General features: G+C 65.9%; 3 protein-coding genes across 3 annotated transcripts; all 3 read right to left on the bottom strand.

Annotated features, from left to right (window-relative positions):
* Positions 1-319: 319 nt before the first annotated feature.
* On the bottom strand, positions 320-10,129 carry LMXM_06_0810 (hypothetical protein, unknown function; the record flags this gene model as incomplete). The annotated part of the gene is made up of 1 exon (XM_003872044.1): positions 320-10,129. One exon carries the CDS (start codon positions 10,127-10,129, stop codon positions 320-322), a length of 9,810 nt encoding a protein of 3,269 aa, XP_003872093.1.
* A 2,754-nt stretch (positions 10,130-12,883) lies between these two features.
* On the bottom strand, positions 12,884-17,545 carry LMXM_06_0800 (conserved hypothetical protein; the record flags this gene model as incomplete). Its single annotated transcript, XM_003872043.1, has 1 exon — positions 12,884-17,545. The coding sequence occupies one exon, from the start codon at positions 17,543-17,545 to the stop codon at positions 12,884-12,886; it is 4,662 nt and encodes a 1,553-aa protein (XP_003872092.1).
* An 834-nt stretch (positions 17,546-18,379) lies between these two features.
* Positions 18,380-21,475, bottom strand: LMXM_06_0790 (hypothetical protein, unknown function; the record flags this gene model as incomplete). The annotated part of the gene is made up of 1 exon (XM_003872042.1): positions 18,380-21,475. The coding sequence occupies one exon, from the start codon at positions 21,473-21,475 to the stop codon at positions 18,380-18,382; it is 3,096 nt and encodes a 1,031-aa protein (XP_003872091.1).
* Positions 21,476-24,218: the final 2,743 nt, after the last annotated feature.

Raw genomic sequence — 24,218 nt, 5'->3', positions numbered from 1 at the left:
CACCAGTGCCTCTTGTAATATATTTGTGAGCTCGCGCGTTCACTCGCTTGCGTATCCGTCCGAAGTGCTCCGTGTTCCTCCACGCTCTGCTCGCCGCAGCCGTCCTGACCCTCTGCGCCGCCTCAACGCTGTTCGCCCTGCAGCGACCGGTGCCGCGGGCCTATGCGCCGCCGGTCGCCCCCCCCTCCCCTCCCCCTCCGCCATCTTTTTTCCCGCCCCATCACGTTGCCAACCACGTGGGATCCACGCCCCAGACATTGCACACGGCATGCAAGCACTGGCACACACGCACGCGCAGACAACGATGGCAAGCGCTCGATCACACCGCCGAGCGCTCCACCAGCTGCAGCACATATTGCAGCTGTGACTTCCCCTGAAGCTGCTCTGCCGCAGCGACGGCATTGGCCCACTGCGCGACGGTCACGGGTGACGCCGACTGCGCATTGACGGGCACGTCGTCGTCGAGAGCAGCCGCCATGTTAGTCGGGACATCAGTGCCATCGCCGATCTCATCGTCAGGGTCAGCGCCGTCGTCTCGCGCACCGCCCGTGGGGTCGTTGGAGCCTTCGATGACAACGCGGATGGCGCGCGCGACAGCTGCTGACACGTACGACATCGACACATCGACGGGCTCGTCTCCCAACGCCTTGCCGTGCCTAGGCCTCGGGAACATCTCGCTCTGCGCCGCTGCTCCGCCTTCAGCCTGCTGAGCGGACTGTGCGTGAGGCGGTACCGCCGCCCGAATGCATGGGGTGTGCAGCCGCGTGATGAGCCACAGTAGCTCGCCAAAGGTGAAGCGCTCCACATCGTTGGCGACGAGCACCGCCACATTTGCCAGCAGGCGCCGCGCCTCGAGACACACGTAGTGAAGAAGCTGGGACGCGGTCGCGTCGGTGCGGCTGGCGTCGGTCGCTGCGGCAGAGATCGAGAGCTTGAGAAGCGCGAGCACCACTTGCATCAGCTCGTTCGTGGAGGCGCTCGGTAGCAGCTCCGCCATTGTTTCCATCACCACACGCATCTTCAGCCGCAGAAGTGAGAGCGATGCCTCCGTGTCCGTGTTCGCTCCACACTCTGGGCTCGGCAATGGTAGCACCGCCGACGTCTCGGACGTCATGAGTAACAGCAGCTGCGCGAGGTCATCGCAACGGAGAAGTTGGAGCCGGTGGCGAGCACGACGCTCCACGTCAGACATGCCGCCACCCATCACGGGCTGCCCTGCCGTGGACGCGGCTGCTGCTGTCTCCTGCCCAGCCGCCCCTGCATGCCGATTCGCTAAAACGCCACCGTCCGACGCGTGCAAGCGTGCGCGTGCAGTCGCGGCGGCATCGTCGTCACCGACAACACACTCGAAAATCTCGCGCTGCAGCCGCTGCGACTTCCGGTGCCAAAAATGTGCCGCACACGTGGCTTGCCACGCCTGCGCGCCGTCATGCCGCATCGCGCAGCTCAGCCCGTACGCGCGGCACCGCTCTGCCATCTCCTGCACCGAGGCTAACACACCGGCGCGACGGAGCAGGGCGATCCGCCGACGCTTGCGCTCGCCAACCGTCGTCGCCTCACCCGTTGCCCTCGGCGCGCAAATCGACGCCACAGAGAGGGCGGGACAGGGGCGTACCAGCCCGAGTACCATCGTCGTGGAGCGACTGCTCCAGGGCGCAGCGGGATCGTTGCCGCGGTCGAAGCCGCTACCACCAGTGATGTATTCCAGCCAGCGAGCCTGTTCCACGACCTCGGCAGAGTCACGGGTGCTGCCCTTGGCTGCGGAGGAGGCTGTGCCGCTCGGCGCTTCGGCTGTATCGGTCTGGTAAGCGGAGCCTACGAGCTGCCCGCCGTGGGCGTTGCCACCGTTATGGCACACCTGATGCCTATCGAGAGAATAAAAGTGCAGAGCGTCGCACATGTTCATCATCAGCAGCGGCCGCGCACCATGTGCTCGATTCGCCGCCTGCCAGTACGCGCGTGCATGTTGCAGGATGGCACCAGCAGCGTTGTGCAACACGTCACGGGCTTCGTCCATACCGCCCGCCACGGCCGCCTCTACGAGTGACGCTGACGGAACGACCGGTGTCGTCGCTGGCGAGAAGGGGCGAATGCGCGCCGTTGACAGCTCCCGCGCCTCCGCTGGCACGTCCGCCGCCAGCTCCGGCTGCCGCATCCAGCACTCCAGTCGCACCTGCCGTTGTGAGATGCCTGGATCCACCTCACGCACCGCGCGCACAAACTCGGCGATTGGCCTCCAGTCAAGCACGAGCGGCCGCTCTGCCGACACGTCCGAGTCATCAGACCATTCGCCTGCCGCGTCGACCGGCGCGGTGCCCGTGGTAGCGGGGAAGTCCGTCGTCGGCGCAGCGCATCCGTCGCTGCCTCCAAGAGCGCTCACGTCGTCGCTTGCCGTCGGTGCACTGGCGCTAGAGCCAAGCGCAGCCCTATCGTGCTCCCCAGCACTATCGCCGACGTCGCTGACCTCAGCCACGCCGTCCTCTCCAACGTCAAGTACGGGCGCAGCGGTTTCACGAGCACCTCCCTTGGTCGCCGCTCTCGCCGTCGCCATTGCCTCAACGGCGGTCTGGTGGAAGACGCCAAGGGGCACCTCCTCCGCTGCCACGCCGCGATACGAAGAAGCCTCCGTCACGCGCCTCTGCCACTCCGCCTCCCGCTCAAGCATCGCCACGAAGTCTGTGTGCCGTGTACTCGCCAGCTGATCGATGACATTGCATGCCGCCTCCAGCCACGGCTGAACCGCCTCGTCGGCCAGCACGGACCTAGGAGAGGCATAACGACGCACCACCTCAAAGGACGTCAACGCTGCGGGCGAGGGGGTGTCTTCGCCTGCGTCACTCGGCGCAGCGATGCCCCCTGCCCACTCGCCAGCTTGCGCGCGCTGGCAGTCGTCGGTGCGCGGCGCAGTTCGCATCGCAGCGCATACGGCACGTGTCATGCCCTCCGCATCCTTGCGTGCGGTGGTAGAGCTGTCGCCCGAGCAGGCGCGCTGCCGCGCCAACGCGCGCAGCAGCTCCGTCGTCACCACCAACACCACCATCGGTCCCATCGCCTCCGCCACGAGACACGCAATCGACTCCGCGTCCAGCGACAGAAGGAGAGACGACAGCGTGCCGCGAAGCTGGTTCCACTTGCTCAGTGTGGGAGGTCGCATCGTGTCAGCCGTCTGGGCGTCGCCTCTCGTCACGGTGAGCGACCGCCCACGCCTTTGGAGCATCTGCAGCGCGTACCCGCGGTACCTGGGCCAACAGACATCACGGTGTAGCAGGGAGCGCCAATACGGCACCGGCAGCAGGCGAAGCAGCAGCACGGCCTCGCGCGCCGCTGGGAAGCGTACGCCCCCGACGAGGTCTGCAGAGGTGACGAGGCGGTACTTGTCACTGCGCTCGCCAGCGCTGCCGCTGTCGCCGTGAGCGAGAGTAGCGGCGGCAGCGGTGGGGGTGGTGGGGGTGGTGATGGCGGGCGAAGAGAGGAGCTCCAGAGGAGCTACGGCGAACCCGCCCCCACGGTGAGACGATCCATTCGTGGCGGCAGGCACCACCGCCCCCTCCACGACATGCAAGGGTGGCAGGAGCACGCTCAGGAAGAGCCAGTCCAGCAGCCTCACCATTCGCTGGCTGTCTCGCACCACCGCCAGCTGCATTACCTGGACGACCGTGACGGCGGACGCGCACTGCAGCGGCCGGCGCGAGCGCGCCAGCAAGAGCAGCTCATACAGAGAATTGCGAAGGAAAATGAGCGCGTTACGATGCGCCCTGCCGATGTGCGCCGATGGGGCTCGCTGCGGCGCCGCACGTGTGGTCATGGCCGAATATGCATCCTCGTGCCCTCCTGCTCCTCCGCTCGAGGCCCACACCGTCGACGACGCTTGCACGTGGCTTGCCACCATCAGCAACGCCGCCATCGTTGCCGCAATGCTCTCCGAAAGCCGCTGTGCATTCGGCACGCCCCCATCAACCAACGTGCGGGTGGGCTGCAGATGGCCACTCGGGCCCATCCGCACGGGGCCTACGCCCGTCTGTGCGGCAGCAAGCAGCTTACGATAGAAGCCGGCGCCCCCCGCATTCAGTCGCTCACGCCGGCCGCTGCCCCCGCCACGGCCACGTGAATCCTTTCCAGCATCGCCGGACCACATGGCCCCTGCAAAGGTGGCTTGGATGAGGACGAGCACCAACTGCGGGTCCATCTCGCTCAACGAGCTCAGCATCAGCGGCATGTAGCGCATCTTCGCCACCCCCGATATCGCCTCTCCGGTGATTGACGCACACACAACGAAGGGTTGAAAGAGCTCGAGTGTGTTCTTGTGCAGTCTGCTCAGCGAGTGCTGTGCTCGCTGCTGCTGCTGCCGATGCGGCAACGGCAGCTCCGATGGCAGCCGCGGCATGGCGGCACGCTGCTGACGCTGCTCCTCCAGCCCCCTTACAATGCTGAGGCAGTGTAGGAAGAGCACCATCGATCGTGGGTGAAGGGCCATGGCGTTGACGGAGAGCCAGTGCACCCCTCGAGGCTTGAACACAATGCTCTTGGTGAGGCCGTAGTGCACAGTGCGGTACACGGTTTGAAGCACATCCGGCACACTCCGGAGTAGCCACGGCGATGCGCCGACGTCTTTGCCATCCTCCAAGCTGCAATTTGTGTCCTGCATCTCGGCTGCAGCATCCAGCTCAGCCAGCGAGCCCTTCACGAAGCCGCTGCAGCGGGCGAAGAGGCTCGGCCACTGCGACGACGATGCCTTCGACGACGACGACGGAGCCGAGGAAGCGACGCGGGAGGCGTGAGGGTCCGCCAGCCACAGAAGGTGGAGCAGCTCCACGAGCTCCTCTGCAGTGCAGCTGTGGTGGTGCACGAGTCGCTTGAAGCAACGGAAGAGGGCGTCGACGTAGCGCTGACGCAGGTCGTGCGGCAGCTCCACTCGCTGCGTCGGCAGCGTCGCCCACGCCTGCCGTCCCACTGCCGCCCCCAGAATGTGCTCCGGCGCTGAGGCACTTGAAGCGGCCGACGCGGTGCTCTTTTCATGGTCGGGCGCCGTGCGGGCAGTGCGTAGTTCATAGTAAAGTGCGGCGTCGGGTGCGGTGGACAGGAGAATCGGGTGCGACAGGAACAGCTGCCGGACCACGTGCAGGAGGATGTGAAACGACTCGCATTGGGTTGGCAAGGCGTGCAGTGCAGCCTCGAGCGTCGCCGTGTGTGGTGCAGCGGAGCGGCCACTGGCCTGGAACGCCGTCGTGTTGCCGTCGCCGTTGACGTTAGTGTCATCCATGGGGACGCCAGATGGAAGGCTAGTGGAAAGCCCATGCAGCGATGACTGCGGCAACCACTGGTGCGCAGCAAGCCCAGCAGCACAGTCACGGTACGCATCTTCCATGCACAGGAAGCTGTCCATCATAGGCGTTGTTGTCGAGTGTTGCGGCGATGGTTCCACCGCAGTTCCGTCGGCCGTCGTGGCGGCGCCGTCGACATCATGCGGACGTGCTGCCAGCTTCGTGTAGAACGGCAGCAATGCCCACTCAAAGAGCTCGAAGCTGTGGTGACCCGAACTCGAGCACGACGCCACCGATGGCGCGGCGGCGGCGGTAGTGGCGCGCTCGGCCACCGGCACCCGTTTTGCGCCGATCTCCTGCAACAATAGCGGCTCGACCCACGAGGTCAGGGGCGACAGCGGCGACGTGCCGTCCCCCCTTACTTCGGCATGCGCGCGCCGCGTTACCCACCACGGCAGCCGCGATACTTCTCCAGCGATCCGCTGCAGCGGTGCCTCGCGCAGACTTGCCCCCAGCTCACGAAACAGCTGTCGGTGGATCAGCTCGTGGACGGGCATACCCGCTGCCGCCGTCGCCGGTGCGGCTATATTTGCCGGGAATGACAACAGTCTCTCCGTCAGCACCGCCAGCTGCAGCAATACCCGCAGGTCTGTCGCTACGCGCTCCGGCTTCGTGTGTGCAGCGTCAGCCGCGCCGCTGCCGGCCGTGTGAAGCGCCATCGCCCTCAGCCGCGGTCGCAGCGCGGCTTCGCAGTGCGCCAAACAACAATCCAACGCCAGTAAGATGGACGGCGGCGCCAACGCCTTAGCGGCGCCCCCGATCTTGCGCGCGCCCTCGCCTGCGACGGGAGATGTCTCGGCCGGCTCACGCGACGCAGGATGCGCGCCGAGGGCGCGCGTGTGCGACGAAACGGCCCATTGACTCACGACGCTGGTGAGGCTCAGGTACAATGTCACGAGGGCCTCCAGCGACACCGCCTCCGTTGGCGCTGCAACTGCTGAGTCCTCAAAGGCAGAGCCGAAGAGTAACCGCCAGGCGATGCGCAAGATCAGCTCTACGCTGCAAAGGTTCAGGGGTTCTGAGCCTGCGTGCCACTTGCGGCTGACAGGCGAGCCGCCATCGCGGCGGAGGTCGACGGCGTCATGCAGTGAGGCGTCATCAACGCGGCGTTCCGCTTCCGCCAGTAGCGTCATAGATCGGAGTAGCGGCGGAAAGGCTGTCAGCGGCATTCGGGTGCACCCATTGGACGACTTTGAATAGGGGTGCTCCCACAGCAACTTCGCCACCGATTCCAGGCTGTAGCACGTCGGTGCGCCGACGAAGCGTGTCGGTGTTCGAGCCCCGCCAGCGCCTTGGCGGGGAACGTGACGGACGGTAGACGACGGCGTGGCACCGCCTCGCTCACCCGTGCGCCTGCGCACGGCACTGGACGTCGTTGTCGCCGACGGCGGCGGATCCAGCACACGACCATCTCTGCTGATCCGGCGCAGCGTGAACTGGAGAAGAGGGAGCTTGCCATCGCCGTGACGAGTGTCCGCGCCAGCCATCTCTTGCAGCTCGCGAGCGTCGGTTTCCATGCAGAAGGTGTAAGCATCCTCATCATCTGCGGTCAGGAGTCGCAGCTCATGGGGTTCGACGCGCGCGCTCAAGCTTGCCATCGCTTGCGACGAGAAGCATCCAGTCCACCGCCCCGGCAGGCTCCAGCTGGCGGTCGGACCATGTTTCGGGTCAGTGCTGTACTCCAGGCTGCCGCTGACCAGCATGAGCTCCGGCATCGTCATACTCGCCAACTCCAGCTCCGCCAAAGCCGTGACCAGCGGCACAAAGGCGTCGTTCGGGATGGTGCGCCACATGAAGTCACTTCTCAGGTACGCGCAGATAACCGGACGCGCTGCCGTGGTGCTGCCGATGGCGTTCAGCACCGCCATGTAGGACTCCACACGCTCGCTCGTGCGGTACACCCTCAGCACCTCATCAGGCGTGCCCATACCCTCGGCAGCCGCGCTGCGCACCCCCATTAGCCGCAGTACGTAAAAGGGAGCCGTCAGGATTTCTCGGACACTGCTCGCCGCCGCCGCCGTCGTCAACGCACCATCGTCGTTGACGTTCGGCACGGCTATTCGAAGCCGTGTGTAGGTGCAGGTGTGCATACTAAACCTTAAGAATTTCGTCGAGTCTGCGTGCATGGGCACCGTGCTCGCCATGACAGTCAGACGCTGTCTCGCTTGTCTGGAGATCGCCTGCCACATGATGCGCCCGCTCTCCCGAGACCAGAACTCGTCCGCGATTTCGGCGAAAACGTGCAAGGTAGCCGTCCCGGCCGCGACCGGCGCACGGAAGACGACGCACGATCCCGTCGCATGTGGTACCACAACAGTGCCAGCCTCATCAGCCGCTGTCGTCGTGTCGGCACCTCGCGCGGCCACGCCGTGATGCCGAACAGAGCCTGGGGCGCCCGATGAAGACAACTCACCGCCATCGCAGCCCCCGCTGTCGTCGCTTGTGCAACCACATCCTACATCAGCGCTACCGCTGAGGAAGCGCGCCGGGGCAGCCGCTGCCACATCAGCATGATGCATCGGCCACTGGGATAGCACTCGGTCGAGAGTGGCGGCGATGTGCGTAAACGTGCCGAAGTTCAACCACTCAATGTAGCGCCCGCTCGAGTAGACCAGGCGGCTCAGCTGCTGCACGAACGGCGACGATGGTCCGGCAAAGTCGTCACTTGGGGGCAGAAGCGCGTCACGGACTAGCTCAAGTACCCTCGCGGCGAGATGTGACGAGGCGGCGTGCGGGCTGGACGCTGCTGCTGCTGCTGGCGCGCTCTTCTCTGCAGCGGCATGCGTCACCTCCGCTGTCGTCGCGCGAGCGAAGGAGGCCAGCACCGTGGGCAGCTGGTACGTCCGGCAGAGCGGTGCCCAGTATACACCAAGGAGAAGAAGCCTCGAGATGGCGGCGGCGAGCGCCGACACGTCCTCCTCGTACGAGGCGCTGGGCTCCGCCGCTGTCGTCGGACTTGCGAGACTCGTGCTGCCAGTAGCCGACGTCGTCGCAGCATGGGCGCTGCCCCCGTCTGCTGCAGTCGTCACGAAACTGCTGAAAGAGCGGTCGTGGGTGCATAGGCTGAGGATCGGCAAGAAGATCCCGATGCTAAAGTTCCCAAATCCGGCCCACGGCGTCGTCGTCGTGCGCGGTGATCCACTGCCTGTTGTCGTGGGGTCGTGGCTCCTGCCACCATGGCAGCGTCCCTCTCGTGCGGCCTCCGACGATGGCGCCGTTGCCGACAGCACACGCGGTGATCGCGCGGAAGAGGACGCTGCTGCCCCGCCAAACCGCGATGTGGACGATGGCGGTGACAACGACGGAGATTGACCGCCGCCGCCGCCGCGCGCGCCTCGGGCGTGCAGCGGCGGCACAAACGGCGGCGGGGAAGAGGTTCGCATACCGGAGCCCGCGCACACCTGCTGCATCGAGTTCCGAGAGACTAACTCCTGCGCTCCTGTGTGTGGCCCGCCATCCGCGTCCAGTCGTGCGGTAATGGCCTCAATCGTGAGACGAAACGCCCGCAGCGACACCGCTGGCTGGCACCGCGGTCCCCTCTGAGGCAGCGGTGCGCCAGCAGGAGCAGGAGCAGCATCCGCCACGGACCCACGCAACCGCTCTCCCCCGCACTCGAGATGCTCGGCAGAGACTTCCACGTCGCCGCTTGAGTCGCCGGCGATCCCGCGAGACCTCGGCGCCTCGAACGCGTCCGAATTGGCGCTGTGCCCGCTCAAGCGAAAGTGAACCTCGTCGCCGCAGCGAACAACACCGCGCAGGCCGAGCGCCCGGTGCAGCACCGCAGCGAGCAGCGAAAACGTTTCGATGTCCGCGCGCGATATGCACGGCAAGCACGTGCGGCCGTCCTGTGCGCTTGGACTGGGAGCAAGCGGATGCTGTGGTGAAGCGGCTGGTGCGGCTGCCGCTGCACGGTAGTTACAGTCATCATGCCACTGCTCAACGCTGCGGCAGTAGTGAACGAACTCGCCGTAGAGCAGTGGCAACAGCCCATCGGCGAGGTAGCGCTCAAGATTCCCGAGGGAGCCCTCGCGCCGGGGCAAGGGCGCGGCAACGGCGCGCGGCGCGGATGATGCATGCGTGGCCACCTTGTCGTCGCCACCCACGTCAGCAGCACGTGTATCACGGCTCCCCAGCTCCGAGGGCGCCCCCACCGCGGCTTCACTGCGGTTAGCGAGCCCGTCGGAGGACGCCGCGCCATTGGCTTTTTCGCGCAACTGCCGTGCAAACCGCATGGTCACCGGGTGCAGCACCTCACGCGTCAGGCGACTCTGACGACGATGCGCCTCCAGGGTCCTCATCAGCGCGAGCGCCAGCTGCGCCTTGTCGTTCAGAGTACTCCTTGGCGTGCGCGTCAGGCTGCTCGGAGGGGCGCTCCACGCGGCGGGCTGCGGCTCCAGGGGGGCGGCACAGCCCTTCCCCTCTTCGAACACAAGGTAGAGGAGCGCGGCTCGCGCAATCCACATCTGACGCACCTCGCAGTCAAGCTTGTTGCACATTAGCAGCATGGCCTCCGCGAGCGGCTCTGTCCACGGAACGGTCCCCTTGCCCCACCCCTTCGGCTGCCGGGACGCACCGGCACTGGCAGGAAGTGACGCAAGCGTGTTCGGATTAGGCGCGCGCGGCAGCGGCTGAGGCGGAGACGAAGGATGAGCGAGGGGCTCGACGTGGCGGCTCGCGTGCGCGGCGTCGGCACGGTCATTGCTGGCCCCCAATTGTACATCATGCCGCGCCACTGCGGCGTCGTCCGCGGGTGTTGGTACCGTTGCCCCCGTCAGCACATCTGCCCCCGGCACCGGCGGCATCGTCATGAGTGTCGGCAGGATTTGATGCATGAACACCAGCGCAGATCGGCGCGTCATGCTCGAGAGGTGCGTCCCGGCGCGGTTGCAGCTGACCACGCGGCGAAGGGTAAGAAGGTAGCTGCAGATGGACTCCGGCGTGGCGTTGCACCACGTCGGCGGAGCAGGAAGTCGGGCCGCTTGCAGAAGTGCTGACCCGTGGCCCGGGATGCAGTCGTCTTGCCGCGCTGGCGTGGGCGCCTTCTGTGAGGCGGCGGCGGCCGACAGGGGCTGTTGTGTGTGCCGGTGGTGACCACTGCTGGCGTCACGCACTTCACGACCGCGTCGATCCGCCTCCTCATTCACTCGCTGTTCGGCGCTGGTTGCGGCACTCTCGCCGCTCGCTGCCGCACGCTTTGCCTGTCGTCTGCGGTGAACCATTTGCCTCCGTGTCGAGTCCGTTGCAGCCGCTGCGGCGGATGAGGTTGGCCCAGAAAAACGGCCGTCATGGCCGCTGTCGCCCTGCGGCGCAGGCTCAGCAGATGGCGGTGGCGACGACGCAGTGTGCAGCTGGCACTTCCGCGTGACAATAAACGGGGCACTGGCAAGTGTGGAGGACTGCAGGCACCGAATCGGCAGTGGAAAGTTCGATCGCCGTAGCGGCGCGGCAGCGCTTCCGCATCGGCAAAGTGAGTAGCATCTCGCTCGCGCCGCTGCGTCCGCCAGCCTCTGCTTCTCCACTAGCGAGGCTGCAGCAGTGCCATCGACTAGCACGCCCTGCGCCGCCGATGAAGCGTAGGAGAAAGTGCAGTTCGTGTTAGAGAACCAGGTCACTGGCGGCGACCCTGGAGCGTCATGGGCGCGGCGCCAACCACGTCGCTGCATCACGCCGCCGCGGCCTTATCCTTACTCGTGTGTGCTTCGAGTCCGCTACGAAGCCAACGCCTCGAGGCACACAGCGGTCGATCAGGAGCGAAGACCCACCAGAAACACAACGGGAAGAGGAGGGGCGGGAGTGGTGGACGGGTGCGCAAAGTGTGTCGCACGCACGAGGGCAGACAGCAGCGGTGAGGAGAAGCAGTCGACCCGCAGACAGCGCCAAAGACCCGCCGTCACGCTGAGCCGCTGCCCGCCCCTGCAGCACGACAGACAAGATGAAGGTGTCTGTGTGTGCGCGCCTGTTTAGCTTTCAGACGTCGACAAGTCCACTCCACCCCACCCCCAGCTCTCCTTCTCTCGCCCCTCACGCAGCGCAGCACCTCTCCGCCGACCTTCTAAAAATTCGCCGGCGCTTGTTGTCTCCGCACCGCTGTGTTAATTTAGTCGCACCCGGTAGGTGCTCGTGATAGGATGATTGACGGAGAATGTGGAGGCCAGGCGAGAGTGTGCGAGAGCAGCAGGCGAGGAGGACGACAGAGACGGAGACAGACAACGCGCGCTGATGGCCGTGCTGGTGGTGGTGGTGCTGGTGGTGGTGGTGGCGTTGATGGTGCCAGCCGCTTTTCTCGGGGGCGGTGGTCGCCTGGCTTTGGACTGCCACCATGCAAGTAGACGGAGAGTGAAGAAGAGCGGGGGATAAGTGGGGGGAGGTGCGCGCATGTGCGTGCGCCATCAACTTGGAAAAGAGAAAAGGGTGGCCAGAGGCCTGGAAGGCGAGCGACGCGATGGTGCAGCAACGGTAGGAGGGTGGCCCTGCGCAACTACATGCACGCGGATGCTCAACCTATCCCAGCTGCCACGCCCCACCCTCACCAACCCTCGCAGCGCATCCATCGATGGGGCTCCGCCACTTCACCGTCCTCCCCCCTCCTCTGTCTTGTCATGCACGAAATATCGTGGCGGAGCTGCCCCTTCAGCTTGGCTGCCGAGCGAGTTGCAAGAGCGAGCGTTTTCCGAGACAGACAAGGACGAGGAGAGGATGGACCTCCAGAGGTCGCCACATCGGGTCGAATGACGACAAGGGGAGGGGAGGGGGACAATGGCCTAACGCATCAGGCATGCACACGATGCGGCGTCGACCACAAGCGGGACGCAAACCTTCGATGCACCCGCGAAGGAAGCGTGAGGCTGCACATCTCGCGTAGGGCGAGCGCATGCCGACGTGTGCGCGGAGGCGGGGGTGGGGAGGGTGGGACAAGCCAGCAAGAAGGGAACCATCAATGCATAAGCCAGACATTTGTTACATGAGCGCACCCTCGCGGCGCGCCCGCACGCGTCGTGCGTGCCTGTGCCCGCGCTCACGCCACAGAGGAGGGCGAGGCGGAAAGCCAGGCAGCCAGGCAGCCAGGCAGCCAGGCACCCGCCTAGCGCACCGCTCGCTCGCCCCCCTTCTCGGCTCCGAGCGATGCTGGCAGTCCCCCTCCCCACTCTTCTGTGCTCCTGCCGGGCGCCAACCGAGTTGAGCAAGTCCGCAGAGAGAGCAAGGAAGAAGGAGAGGAGGGGCGGGGCCCGGTGCTCAGAAGCGGCAGCCGCACACAGGAGCGACACAGAGACGCGAAGGGGGGGCGCAGGTGCGCGTGCGTGTGAGGGGGGGTAGGGGGGGTAAGGGGAGGGGGGGGATGGTAGAGGAGGTCAGCGCTTGTGTGTTGACTCGCCCCATACTCTCCCCCTCCCCCTCCCTCTCCCTCTCTGTACATTGGATAGCGTACATCATGCGCGCAAGCAGGCATACGGGCGCATACATCGCGAAAGGCGGCAAGGAGGGTATGATGCGTGCGACATCGTCGTCAAGGAGATCCACACGCGCGGGCGAAGGCACGCGCCAGCACCACTACCGCCGCCATTTCACATTATCTCCAGCGTCGCCAACAGCATCGCGCTTCGGTAACCTTTGCGCCTCAGCGCGATCTGCACATTCTGCGCGCGCATCCGACCGCCGCCGCCGCCGTTGTTTGTGTTGTACGCGTTGAAGCCGAGCTTGCGCAGGCTCAGCTTGCCGCGCGCCAGAGGGCCTGTGCTGCCCGCCTGCATTAGTTCCACCGTCAGTACAGAGTCGTCGGTCTCCGCGCCGGCGTCAGTGCCGACGCTGCCATTCCTGCGGTGCATAAGCGTTCCTCGGGTCGCGGTGCGGCTTCGGTGATCCCTTGAGCGGCCGGAGGTGGTAGCAGCGGCGGAGAGCAAGTTCACAACCAAGGTCTGGCCGAGGAAGTTGAGAGCCTTGGTACACGATGAGGGCTGCAGCGTCGAGGCATCCGAGGCCATCGCGGAGAGCGAGCGCATCGTCATCGAGTTAGCACCTTTGCCGGACGACGCCGAAATGGTGCTCAGGGGCGCGGCCGCCGCCGAGAACGGTGCTGCTGCCGTCAAGCTCAGCGGGACCGCCGTGGACGTCACCGCCTGCACTGCCGACCGCACACGAATGTAGTACAGGCCCCCGTCCTCTCCAGAAGGCGGCGGCGGCTGGAGGCCGTTGACGTGGCCCATTCGCTCGTTACCTGCAGTCCTCGGCGCGCTTTGAAGCAGTGCCAGTGGTGGTCGACGGCAGCGGTGTAGCGTGAGTCGCAGCACCGTGTTGGCCGTGACCGGGCGTCCGGGAATGGTGCAATCGACCGCAAGAAAGCGTTCCTCGTAGCTGTACGAGCGCGAGTAGCGCCGCTGCTGCTCCGCCATCCACTCGTGCAGGAGGGAGAGCGGGACGCCATAGAGAGCTGCGAGATGCTGCAACACCTCCTGCACCGGCCACTGCGTCAACTCGAGTACGCCGAGGTGGGTGGCGATGAGCTGCTGCAGACCACCATACTGTTGCACGGACGGCGGTGGCGCTGGTAGATTTTCTTCGAGTGCCGCAGCGGCCGGCAACAGTGAGGACGTCGCGGAGGATGAGCTGAGCGGCTTCGCGCTTGGGTTCATCGCCGTCAGCCCCAACGCCAACGAGGACGACGATACCGCGGCCCCCTGCACGGTCGGCTTACTAGCTGCGCCATCCCACGTGCCCGACGGGGCGCCGATCGTCAGCTGCGCTTCGCGCTGTAGCCGCTCGCGCAACTCGCTCATGAGCGCCGACACCGCGGGCCACGACACGGAGGACACGTGCTTGTGCGCGAGTTGAGTGAGGGCATCGAGGTAGGCAGTGCGCGCCTCGAGCCGGTTCCCCGTGTCCAGCCGCACCGCCTCGTTGTAGATCAGCTGGCGTTCACGGCACAGCACCGCCTGCGGTAGGTGCGAGCGGGCGATAGCGTCGTCCGCCTCGTTGCACCGCAGAGGCGGGGATGGCGCTATCGCCGTGGCAGCCGCAGCACCGCTGCGGCGTGGCGCATCCAACAGCCCTGGTGGCGGCAACGGCGTGGACCCCACGAGCGCCGCGTCCGGTGGCGTCGCCATCGGTAATAACAGCGTAGGGCTGCGCATCGGCAGCAGTGGATCGGCTGGCTCCTCAGCAGCACGCTTCGCCGCGCCAGTGTGCCTCGTGCCCGGGCATGTGTCGCACACCATCATCTGCTCTCGAAGTGGGCGTAGTCGCTGCAGCATGGCGCAGGTGCACTCGATATCATGGGCGTGCGCCTGGTCCGCCTCCAGCTCCCACCGCCGCGTCGCCAGCAACTCCTGTTGGAGCAGCACCGCGGAGTGCTCGCCAACGCCAATGACAGGCGGCAGCGGTCTGCGTCGTTGCAGTCTCCTCCACTTTGGAGACCGCTTCCTGCGTCGGGGGCGGCAGGACGGCGGCAGGCCGCCCGCGGGTGTCTGCGCGCCGAATCCAGATGTCACAGAAGTGGTGGCCTGTGCCGCCACAGAGCGGGATCGCGCAGCGGGGACAGAGTTCAGTGTGCTCATAGAGTTTGCCGCGTCACTTCCGAGCTGGGCGCCGCCGTGATACTGTGGCCGACTCGGGGAGCCGGAGGAGTCAGGGGGAGAGGGGGGTGCAGCGGCACGCCGCTCCTGCGCGCCGGCAGCTGCCGCGGACGCAGAGGTGGTGATCACGGCGTTGCGCGTCTTTACGATGGAGGGCACCTTCACGGGCGTGCTCTGACTCAAAGTCTGCTGCGCTGGGGATTGCAGAGCGGGTGACGTACCGCTCTCTCCCAGGTGATGCCGACGCCCCGCTACCGCCGGTAAGGTGAGCGGGGCTGCATCAGTATCACCACCACCAACGACGTCGGCGTCTGTAGCAGCAGCTGCCATCCTCGCAGACTTTGATGGGCGGTCACCCCACGTGCCGCACAGCGCGTTGTGCAGCCCGTATATGGTGCACTCGCTTGCCTGTGCCAGGCGTCGCTGTAGCTCGCTGCACAGGTACTGCTCCTCTTGGGCCTCTGCCACCTGCTCTAGAGTCGCCACGTCGCCACCGAGAAGACACGAAGCGGATGTCAGCGTCTGGGCATTGTCAGTGTGCAAGATGCCGTTGCTGAGCGTAGAAGAGGATGGCGCCAGCGATGTACTGCGCTGATCCGGCGCCACGATCGACGCGAGGGGAGTATCACCGCCGACCCAAGGTGGGCCAGAGTCTTTGCCGTCGCCGCCGTCACTGCTGCTCTTCTCCTCCCTGACCCCGTCGTCTGCCTCTCCGCCCACCTCTGGTGCCTGCGTCACACGCTTCACATTCATCGCCGAGTGCCTCATGCTCAAGGAATCACTATCAACGCTGTCGTCATCGCTACCAGCATCGCCGTCGTCGGGTTGCGCACCGTCGGGGATGCCGCCCCACGAGACGGTCAGCGCCATCAGGTTGCCAGACACCGGAATCTTAAAGAGCTTCAGTGTACCATCTGGCAGTCCAGCCACGCTCATCAGCCTGTCTTCCGTGGACACGGCCTCCGCCATGGCCTGGCGGGACACCGCTTGCGCCTGCGCACCCGCACCACCGCCACCACCTTCTGTGCTGCCCTTGTAGGCGCGCAGCAGTCGTTGCTGACTCGCTTCAATCTCGCGCTGTAGCACCGGCGTCCCGGCGCGCATGAGCGCTACCCGTCTGTGCTGCAGCGCAACCCACCCCCGCGCCGTCCGATCGCGCAGCTTGTAGACCGCCATGCGGGACATGTTCGCAGCAGCAGCTACCTCAGTCAAGTCAGTTGACGGTTTTGGTGACACCACGTCAGCGGCCCCGCGCGCTCCGCGGCGACGTCCGTGAATCCGCCTAGCCTGCACAGGCCCAGCTGCACTAGCCGTGCAAAGGTAGGGGCTGGGGGTGGCGGCAATACAGTCTTCTGCCTCCAGCTCCGTCATCTCGGAGAAGGTGGCCGAGGACCTGGCCTCGTCTCCGTCTGTCCCCTCGCCGTCCATGCTGGCGCGGCCGCCGTCACCGGCCCCAACACTGCCACGCAGCGATGGCTTCTCTGATGGATGGCTGGTCGCGCTGTTGCTTTGGGGCGTGTTGGCCTGGTGCGACGCGCGCCAACACGACAAGGCGCCATTCTCGACACCGCCGCAGGCCTCGCGGCGACGACGCCGATGTGGCTGCGGACGCACCGCGTTGGCTCCGCCCGCAGCCTCTATGCGCCGCATGATCGCCGTGAACTCGCGCATCTCCGTTTGTGACTGCAGAGCCGCGGCTACGCGACGCTCGTGCAGCTGCGCGGCCGCCTGCGCCGCAGACAGGTTCGTGCGAGACGCCCATGTCGCTGGTTGCGGAGGCGACGGTGATGTGGTCGCCGGCTCCTTGAGGGGACAAGAACGCGTTGCAGTGACGCCCAGGGTAGTCCGCATCCACTGCGAAGCAGGAAAGATGCCTGATGTGTTGTCCGCCTCCGAGCTAGCCGCCGCTGTGTACGCTGTGCTAAGTGGCTCGTTCACTGGGCCTACGGTGGCACCGCCACCGCCGCCGGAGATCCGCGCCGCCTGCAGTGGCAGCTGGTGAGGCGCGGACTGGTAGAAGGACGGCAACGGCAATTGTTTTGTGTGGAGTTGCTGCGCCTGCAATAGGGACGCACGCTGCGGGTGCTCGCCGGTCAGGCGAGACGGTGGGGCAGCGGTGCTAGGGGTTCTCGCCGAGGAGACCGACTGCTTCTCCACTGCGGCCTCCGAGATCACCACGTGCCTTCTGGAAGAGCGGCACTCGCCATCACCGGCGGCGCGGCCATCCTCCTCCGCGTCGCTCCTGCATACGACCTGCTTCTGGGCCCTGTTTCTGGTCTGACGATCCTGCGGTCGGTGCGATACCGCCGCATGATCCTGCAGGGTCAGGTTGGCGTCTAACAACAGCGGTAATTTGCCCCCAGCAATGGTGGCCCGTGACGATCGCTGCCGCTCCGCCTCCCACGACAGTGCCGGCGCCACCATCGCTGGCTCCACGCCGTCGCTCCCCAGAGAGCTTAGAGTGGTTTCTCTGAAAGAGTCCATGGACCACATGGAGGTGTCGGGGTGCGCCGTCGCTGTAGAGTTTCCGTCAACATCCACGAGTCGCCGCTGCCGCGCCCTCGTGGGTGACGCCTGTGGCGGCGATAGCGGGCTCATGCATGACTCTATCGCCGCGGCAGCCGCCTCTGCGGTATCCTGTGACGCTGTCGCTGCCATGACACGCGATCGATGCGCGGGGGCGGGGAGGAGGTGTGGGAAAGGGGGTGGGGGAGGTGCTAGCAGTGCTGGCTGTACTCCGTTGGTGATGTAAAGCAGCGACACCTGAGCAGCCAGCGGCCACACGTCTGCGCGCTTACATCCCGAACACAGGCAAGCAGAGCGCGAGAGAGGAGAGGAGAGCGAGACACGGTGTATGATAAGCAATGCGTGGAGGCGGCGGACCCCCACATGCGTCACGCCGCCGGTGACGATCCAGATGCGGGAAGGGGCAGACACGGGTAATGCGAACACTCCACAGGAACGCCTGCCGTGGCGTGCGTCGGAGTGTGCTGGTGCACGTCTGTGCGTGCGTGCGTGTGTGTGTGTGTGTGTACGTGTGCGTTGCCGCGAGCACCATCGACGGCTGGGGAGGAGGCTCCCCTCCCGCAACGATACCAGATGTAAGGAGAACACTCAGATTATATAGCAAAGGTACCATGATGGCCACAGAGTAAGCAGCCGCACGAGTGCACCGTCACACTCCCCCCTCTCGCCCGTCCCCCGCCGCGCCGCGCGCGCCGTTCGGTGCACTGTACCCATGAAAGAAAAAGGCGGGCGCATACGACGACGAGGTCGAAAACGAGGATGACCCACAAACGCCAAGGGCACCCCTCTCCCCCTCCCCACCCCCGCCACCACCGTCACCATCCGCCCGGCGCGGCGCGAGGAAGGAAGAGGGAGAGGGGGGAGGCCCGTTGCCGTGCGCGTGTGGGGGCCCGCTGCTGTCTGTAGGGGTATGTGTGCTGACAGAGCCCCCCCCCGCCTCCTTGCTTGCATCCGCTCCAACATGCTCTAGTGCATGCTGCCGCTGCTGCGGGTCGCCGACGCCTGTGCGAGTTGTGCGCCGGAGAAGTGGGAGCGAGCCGGCAACGCTGCGTTGCTGTGGGCAGCAAGGAGGCGGCGGCCTGATGCTGTGGACGGGTGGTGCGAGGCGGTGTGCGTCAGGTCATAGTGTCGAGGATGCCGCGCCAGGGCAGAGAGCGGTGCAGGTGACACCTGTACCACACCGGTCGGGTGCGTGATGCGCAGTACCTCGATTTCGGAGGCGCTGGAAAGCCGCTGACGTGCGTCGGAGTAGGCTGACGCACTCAAATCCAGCTGCTGCTGCTGCGAGGCGACCGTTGGAGCAGGCGGCCCCATGGTGGACGTGCCTCGCCGGCCGCGTGGAGCATCTGGTAACATGCCAGCGGCAACGGTGCTTGCCCCGCTGCTCACAGAGTCGTCATTATCGCCGTCGCAGCGCTCTTGGGTGACAATACCATCGCTTTCTGCAGCTGGGCCTGGTGCCAGAGCAGCAGCCGCTGTTGTGCCACCGCCCCCCTGACGGGTGCTGAGAAACGCTGGTGGTCCCAACGCCGCCGGGGTGCGGCGCGCTGCCACGTCGGTAAGCAGCTCCGGCGGTGTCGCGGTTGAAGCCGCGCTCGGCTCACGAGTAGCGGGGCTCTGCTCCCGGTGTCGCTCTCCCGCCGCGGCGGCGCTCGGCAGCGTGAGGCTCTGATGCCCCTGTGCGACGGTCACGCCGGCATTCGGCAGGACTGGAACAACATGAGCGCTCGTGGCGGCTGTAGCCGCTGCAGGGTCGGAAAGACGCTCCAGCCAAGCTGTTCCACTACTGCCGCCTGCAGAGGGAGACGCATAGAATGAGGATGGCGACCCAGCAGACAGCTCGCACGACTGTGACAGCTGCAGATGCTGCGCGAGCGGCGGTGGCGCGTGGACCCCACGAGGCTCGCTGCCGACACTGGCACCATCCTTGTCGAGGAACGTCACCAGGCTAGAGCTCCGCTTGCGTCGCAGGCTGTTGCGGAGCGGCGAGCGGCCGTTCATCGAGGAGCTGAAGGAGCCGCTGTGTGGGGCGACCGCCCAACGCGACGGGCTGATGGATGCGCCGCCGGTAGCGGTAGGCTTTGCTGGTGTAGACGAGCCCCGCGCGATCGAGGCTGCTGCTGCTGCTGCTGCTGCCGCTGCCCGCGGGCTCATAGATGAGAAAGCCGATGGCGACACCAGAGCAGGTGCGAGGGCCTGGGTGAGATGGTCTACCGACAGAAACTTTGCGATGGGTGGCCTACGCGCGGCTGTGCCGCCACTGCCGCTCCGAGTTCCCTTCGCCATGGCCGTAGTGGGCTGGGAAGATGCTGCTACCGCCGGCGGCCGCACCGGCGATGCGCCACGCTTGCCAAAAAACAGCTGCGGCACGCCCTTCGTCACTGTCGTGCTGCCCGCCGATGCTGTCCGCTGAGCTGCAGACGACTGCGAAGCACCGCTGCGTGAGCGCACTGGCGGCTGCGACGACAACGGGCGGTCGTGCCAGTGCCGACGTGGCTTCGAGTTAGTCGACGCAGGCGCAGCATGAAGAATGAGCAGCTGCCGAGTGGGTTTCTCCTCTATCGAATGCAGCTGTGCGACAGGGCGCCTGTTGAGCTGCGCGCCGCACGCACCTGCCTTCACTGCTGCAGGGCCGCCGCCCTCGCCGCTCACGTGAAACAGCTCCGGGCGAAGTCTCTGCGGAGACGGCTCCAGCTCCGTCAGTGAGGGGGCGTCGGCGCTCTCGCGCGCGGCAAACGGGCGCATCGTCGGCAGCGTCAGCGTCAGTGGTTTGAACACGGCGCCGTCGTGCGGAGTCGAAGAAGCCAGTGCTGCCGCAGTCGCGGTCGTGGTGGGTGCGCTCGTGAGCGGCGCCTCAGAGCTTGGGCCCGGTGGTAACTCTGACTGAACCTCGACAGGACGCCGCCGTGCTTGCGAGAAGCGGCGTCGCGGCGGTGCGTGTGCGGCCTCGTGCGACGCGCGTCGCAGCATGAGCTCCGAGGGTGCTGCCGCCCCGGCAGCACCCTGCGAGCGCTTGAAGCCGAAGTAGTACTGCTTCACCGCATCAGACGAGCTGCTCCGCTGCGGCTGCGAAGACGCTCGCTGCAACCGTACAGGGGGCGTGGGTTGCGGTGCGGGCTCACCATGCCACGCAAGCACAGGCGCACCAGAGAATGTTAGCTCGTCCAAAGGGAGGTCACGAGGGGTGTCGCCACCGCCCCTCCCGCCAACTGCCGCTGCTCCTGAAGTGGCGTGTAGTGCGGAGCCGCCTACCAGATCCGCTAGCAGCTTCGGCCCTGCTCTGTGAAGGCCAGCGATCGCCAGCGGGTTTTCTGATGAGCTGGCAGCGACGTCCGCGTCCGCCTCGGACGTCACTTCTCCCAGGTTGTCTCGTCGACGATGCTGCTGTGCCCGCGGAGAGGACGGAAGCTGCTTGGGTAAGCTCGCGGCGGGAGACGGAGCATCCAACGCAGCACGCGGAGCCACGGTAGCCGCAGTGCAAAAATGAATACCGGGTGATCGCCGTGACGACGCCGGCGTTACCCTTTGTGGCCTGTGCCCTGCCAAGAGCACGGTCGTCGTCACCGGCGCCCGCGGTGGTGGGGGCTCAGCATAGTGCGAGAGTGGCGTGGCACCACCTTCGAAGGCAGCCGCCATCACCTCGACGTTCTCGCAACGGTTCGTATGATCCGCGTACTGCAGCGAGCTGACCGAAGCCTCACCAGAGCCGCGTTTTGTGCCATCCATGCCGGTGCTGGCGTGACGCATCGCGGCCTTGGCTGGCGAGACGGAGGTCACGCCATGGAAGGAGCGCACGTCGTCCTGCCTCTCCAGCTGGTGGCGCCTGCTGTGGCGCGACGATGCTGGCACCGAGGCAGCCGCATCGAGAGAGCGGCTCCAGGAGAAGAGCAGCGTGAACATGAGCAGCACGATCAAGAAGCCGGAAAAACCGAGGGCGAGCCACCACCAAAAATCATGGCTGACGACGTCCGCTGCCTCGCCCGCAGCCATCGCCACCGTCGCCGTACCCACAGCCACGAGTAGCAGTCGCGGCAGTCTCTGCTGCGCCGGTGAAGGCCGCATTCGGATGGAGGAGGGAGGGGGGGTGCAGGCAAATGGCGTGCGAAGTGGGCGTCACGCGTGGTTCGCTTCGTCAGGTGTTGCGTTCACATGCCCTTGTGTGCATGTGCAGGTGGGTGAAGATGAAGGCAGGTGAGCAGCACGAGAGGATACGACCAGGAGGGAGAGCCACCGTGCGCGAGGACTGCAAGCCCAGCACGCTCCAGCGCGTGTCCTAACACGCAGTAACCCAGCCACAGGGATGAGCGCGAAGCTCCCGCACAGCAGAGGCGCCGACAGGCAAGCGCCGTGTTGACAAGGCTCCCAGCAGAGGACGAGGTGCGCGGGAAAAGGGGGAGGGAGGCATCCGCACGAGGCGGCGCACAGCGAGGAATGTAACGCACGAAGAACAACGAGGGAAAGGGATAGGGAGACGTGGGGTGAGCTGCCTTGTTGAGAGAGGGTGACGGGTGGATGCACACCGATGGATGGGGTGCACCCCGCAACAGCAACCCCACTCATGCCCACCACAACGCACACCGCCGGCGTATCGGCACCACCACCACCCCCCGCGCGCCTCCCCCTCCCCCTCCCTGGCGTCGACATGTAAGCAGGCGCAGACGTGTGCACGAGCGTGCTCGCATCACGACGCGGCTGCAGAGCGGGTGGGTTAAAATTACACAGCAGAGGGAATGCAGACCGCAGCAGCAGCAGCAGCAGCAGCGGGGGGACGGCGATGAGGACGCCCCAACACCGCAGTGGCGGTTTGAGGCACGGTGCACGGAAGATGGTGGTCGAGGCGGTACAAGCAGCACGCACAAGCTCAGAGCTACGCCACCGAACAGAGAAGGGGGGAGGGGGCGGCACGGGGCGCGGGGCTATCGCAGCATTGTGCTGATGAAGCCGCAAAAGGATGAAAGAAGCCGATGCGCACATCACTGTCCATCACCTCTCCACGTGGAGTTGAAGCTATTGTGGCGCAACACACCCACTCGAGTGCGCAGCGACGCGCAGGGAGGTGCTGCGCACCACCGCTGCTGCTGCCGCCGGTTCTGCAGCGGCTTTTGGTACAGTGTGCTTCACTGACGCGCCGCCCGTCTGCCACGATCCATCTATTCCTTTTCCCTGCACCTCCCTCTCGGCCGCCTCTTCGGCCGCAGGACAACGCCTTGATGCTGGCCACACCGCGTCCAAAGACCGTTGCGCGGGATGCTCGGCACTGCACTGTATCTGCAGCACCGCAGCCATCACTCGGATGTCGACAACTGCGTCGCCCGCCGCAGTCATCACCGAGGAGTGTGCACAAGACGACCATAACGACGCAGGCAGCACACCGAACAGCACTTTTAGTGGGCGGATGCGGCGGCAGCGGCGACACAGGGCACAGTCACACCAGCGCAATCGCGAGCTCACACTCTGCGCTCCGGTGGCCTCACCCCTACAGCTGCCTCGACGAGACGCGTTCGGCCGCAGCGTAAGAGGAGAAAGAAAGGGATGCGATATCCGTCGCCCCGCTCAGCAATGTGAGCGTGCTCGATGGCGCCGATGCCGCCTTCAAGAACGCGTCGCGCCGCTGCTTCCGTTGCCATAGAGCGGAGGCATGAAAGGTTCCGCCTCGAAGAGGGAGGGTGGGCCTCCTGGGATCCGACGCAGAGTGGTGCGTGGGCACGGAGATGGCCGATGCTGCTGTTGCAGAGTTCCGCCCAGAGGCCGTGGCTCAGCTGCGCTTACACCAGCGTCGCCGTGCTATCGCTGCGGCCGCCTCCCGTCACTGGCATGTGTGACACAGGATCCGTGGTCATCGTGCGCGGCAGCGACGTAGAAGATGGGTCGTTGCGGTGGCGCATCCAGCCTCCCTACACCCCAGGACGGCTGGTGGCGCTGCTTCACGATCGAGCGAGGGCTGTCCGCCGAGGCGGGCTGTTGCACCGGCTGCCCTGGCCGCCTTCCCGGGACGTCACGTCCTGAAACCACTTGGGGACAGCCGGTGGTGCTAAAGTGGAGGGCAATGACGGGCAAAAGGCACCCCTGCAGCGCCGTCGGCGTGGCGGCCATCACCGCGGTGGACGACAGTGACAGGGTTAGCATGTGCCCAGACGCCGTATGCGTGTTCACGCCGGCCTCCGTATCGCTGTCGTCATCCCTGCCGCCTCTGTCGGGGTGATTTGTGGCCTTCATCGATGCCGGCATTGCTCTGTATCACGATAGCGGGAACACGGAGCGGCCGCCCATCGCCTACCAGTTTGCGCAACAGAGTTGAACGTCGCTCGTGCGTCGGGCGCAGCAACAGCTGCGATGGTAAGCTGACGCGCGCAGTAGCCGTCACGGCAGCAGTATCCCTGTTCGCCACATCCCCCCCGCTGCCGTGCACGGCATCGGAGCTGCTCGCGCACGACGGGTGCGCGCCTACCACGGGCCTTGCTGCAGCTGCAGTGGTTGGTAGCACGTCGCTCGCGTGCATGCTCATGCTCTCGCGCGACATTGCCGAGTTGCTCGCGTTCTTCCCGCTCGGACACTCCGATATCACCGTCGCCCCTGTCGCGTTGTGGATGGCAGAAGCAACGGAGAGCTCGCCGACGTCGCCGCTGAGAGGACGCACGCCGATCACCTGGAAAAAAAGGCGTCTTGTAGCTGCGATTCCCTTTAAACGAGTGCGAGGAAGCGCCGCTCCTCAGCCGAGTCGGTCGGCCACACCGTCACTGACGCGGTGGCCGTGGTACGACCGCGTTGCCAAGCAGAGTCCGCCTTCACAGCATCGTCATCCGAC

This window comes from Leishmania mexicana, chromosome 6 (assembly GCF_000234665.1).
Source record: "Leishmania mexicana MHOM/GT/2001/U1103 complete genome, chromosome 6".
NCBI classification, from domain to species: domain Eukaryota; phylum Euglenozoa; class Kinetoplastea; order Trypanosomatida; family Trypanosomatidae; genus Leishmania; species Leishmania mexicana.
Note: the sequence above shows the minus strand (reverse complement) of the source record. Positions and strands in the feature narration are given on the sequence as shown.